The 1,624-nt window shown below is 31.4% G+C and overlaps 1 protein-coding gene across 1 annotated transcript in view; it reads left to right on the top strand.

The window, feature by feature from the left end:
* Positions 1 to 1,198: 1,198 nt before the first annotated feature.
* The window catches only part of LOC106466395, a 17,755-nt gene continuing 17,329 nt past the window's right edge, over positions 1,199 to 1,624 (top strand). Inside the window, exon 1 of the mRNA XM_013926678.2 lies at positions 1,199 to 1,334. Within this exon, the coding sequence (XP_013782132.1) occupies positions 1,228 to 1,334 (107 nt within the window). The 5' untranslated portion in view covers positions 1,199 to 1,227. The remainder of the gene's footprint in view (positions 1,335 to 1,624) is intronic.

Raw genomic sequence — 1,624 nt, 5'->3', positions numbered from 1 at the left:
CTATTTCTTTACTGACCCGCTCAGATCTGTAAATATTGGTAGGTAATTAAACATTAAATATCCAGATTTATGTTTTACCAGGACAGATCTGTAAATATTGGTAGGTAATTAAACATTAATTATCCAGATTTATGTTTTACCCGATCAGATCTGTAAATATTGGTAGGTAATTAAACTTTAAATATCCAGATTTATGTTTTACCAGGACAGATCTGTAAATATTGGTAGGTAATTAAACATTAATTATCCAGATTTATGTTTTACCAGGACAGATCTGTAAATATTGGTAGGTAATTAAACATTAATTATCTAGATTTACATTTTACCCAGTCAGATCTGTAAATATTGGTACATAATTAAACATTAAATATCCAGATTTATGTTTTACCCAGTCAGATCTGTAAATATTGGTAGGTAATTAAACATTAATTATCCAGATTTATGTTTTACCCAGTCAGATCTGTAAATATTGGTAGGTAATTAAACATTAATTATCCAGATTTATGTTTTACCCAGGACAGATCTGTAAATATTGGTAGGTAATTAAACATTAATTATCCAGATTTATATTCTTTAAAATGCTTTAGACAATTGGACAACATTCCTGTGATTGCAGGTTCTTTTACCAGATCTGTGTTTTTACACATTTTATCTAATCCAGGAGACCCCAACGTGGGGGCCATGGGTCCCTGGGAGCCCACAAGAAGGTGTCAGAGGGACTGCATTGAACACACAGTACTCAATATCTATAGATTAATTGGGGGGATCTTCTGGGGGGCTTTGTGCTGAGTAAGTTTGGGAACCCATGATCTAATCATTTATACAAAGATGATAGTTATACTCAAATTTTAAAAACGGTATTTTGGTAAAGAAAAAGTGTCTGTCTTCTTTTTATAGGCAGATTCATTAAAAAAATATTCATTAATGAGTAATATTAGAAGTATTTGTTCACAACAATACTTAAACAATGTTTCTGTGATTTTTTTTAGAAGCCTAATACTATATGATTGACCCTTCTGTCAGATACTTGTACATAGTAATGTCTATATATTTCTGTCAGTCTATTTTGTCTGAGATCTGAGTGATTTTTCTATCAATTTCTTTTAAAGGTCTGAAACCTATTTAAGTGACTTTTGTTAGTCTTGTGCTGTAGGATTCTGATACCTGAGTGACTTTTCTCTCAATTTTTTCTTTCAGGAGTCTGAAACCTATTTGAGTGACTCCGAAATGTTTAAACTGGATGACGCTTTATCCGAGGCTTTTCGCAGTCAAGTGCGAAAGAGCAATAAAAAACCTTCAAAAGAGGAACAAGCATTATTGCACTTTAGAGTCAGGTGTTGTACTTATATTAAGCACTTCATTATTTATATTTTCTTATTTGTTGTTAACTCCCTCAACACGGGCTCGGTCAATTTGACTGATCACGTGACATCTTTGTACTTGTTTAAAGTCTTTATAGATTTAATACTTCTAACTTTCAATATAGTGTGTATATCGTCACGAAATTTGACAGTCTTTCGGTTCACATTATAGGCTTTCACATAAAAAAAAATAATATCTTTAGTGAAGTATTTCGGATAAACTAAAAAAAGATTTGTCCATGAATATATTGAGTATTTGTTTT

Source organism: Limulus polyphemus, unplaced genomic scaffold (genome assembly GCF_000517525.1).
Source record: "Limulus polyphemus unplaced genomic scaffold, Limulus_polyphemus-2.1.2 Scaffold2247, whole genome shotgun sequence".
NCBI classification, from domain to species: Eukaryota; Metazoa; Arthropoda; class Merostomata; order Xiphosura; family Limulidae; genus Limulus; species Limulus polyphemus.
This window is presented reverse-complemented; position numbering and strand designations above follow the sequence as displayed.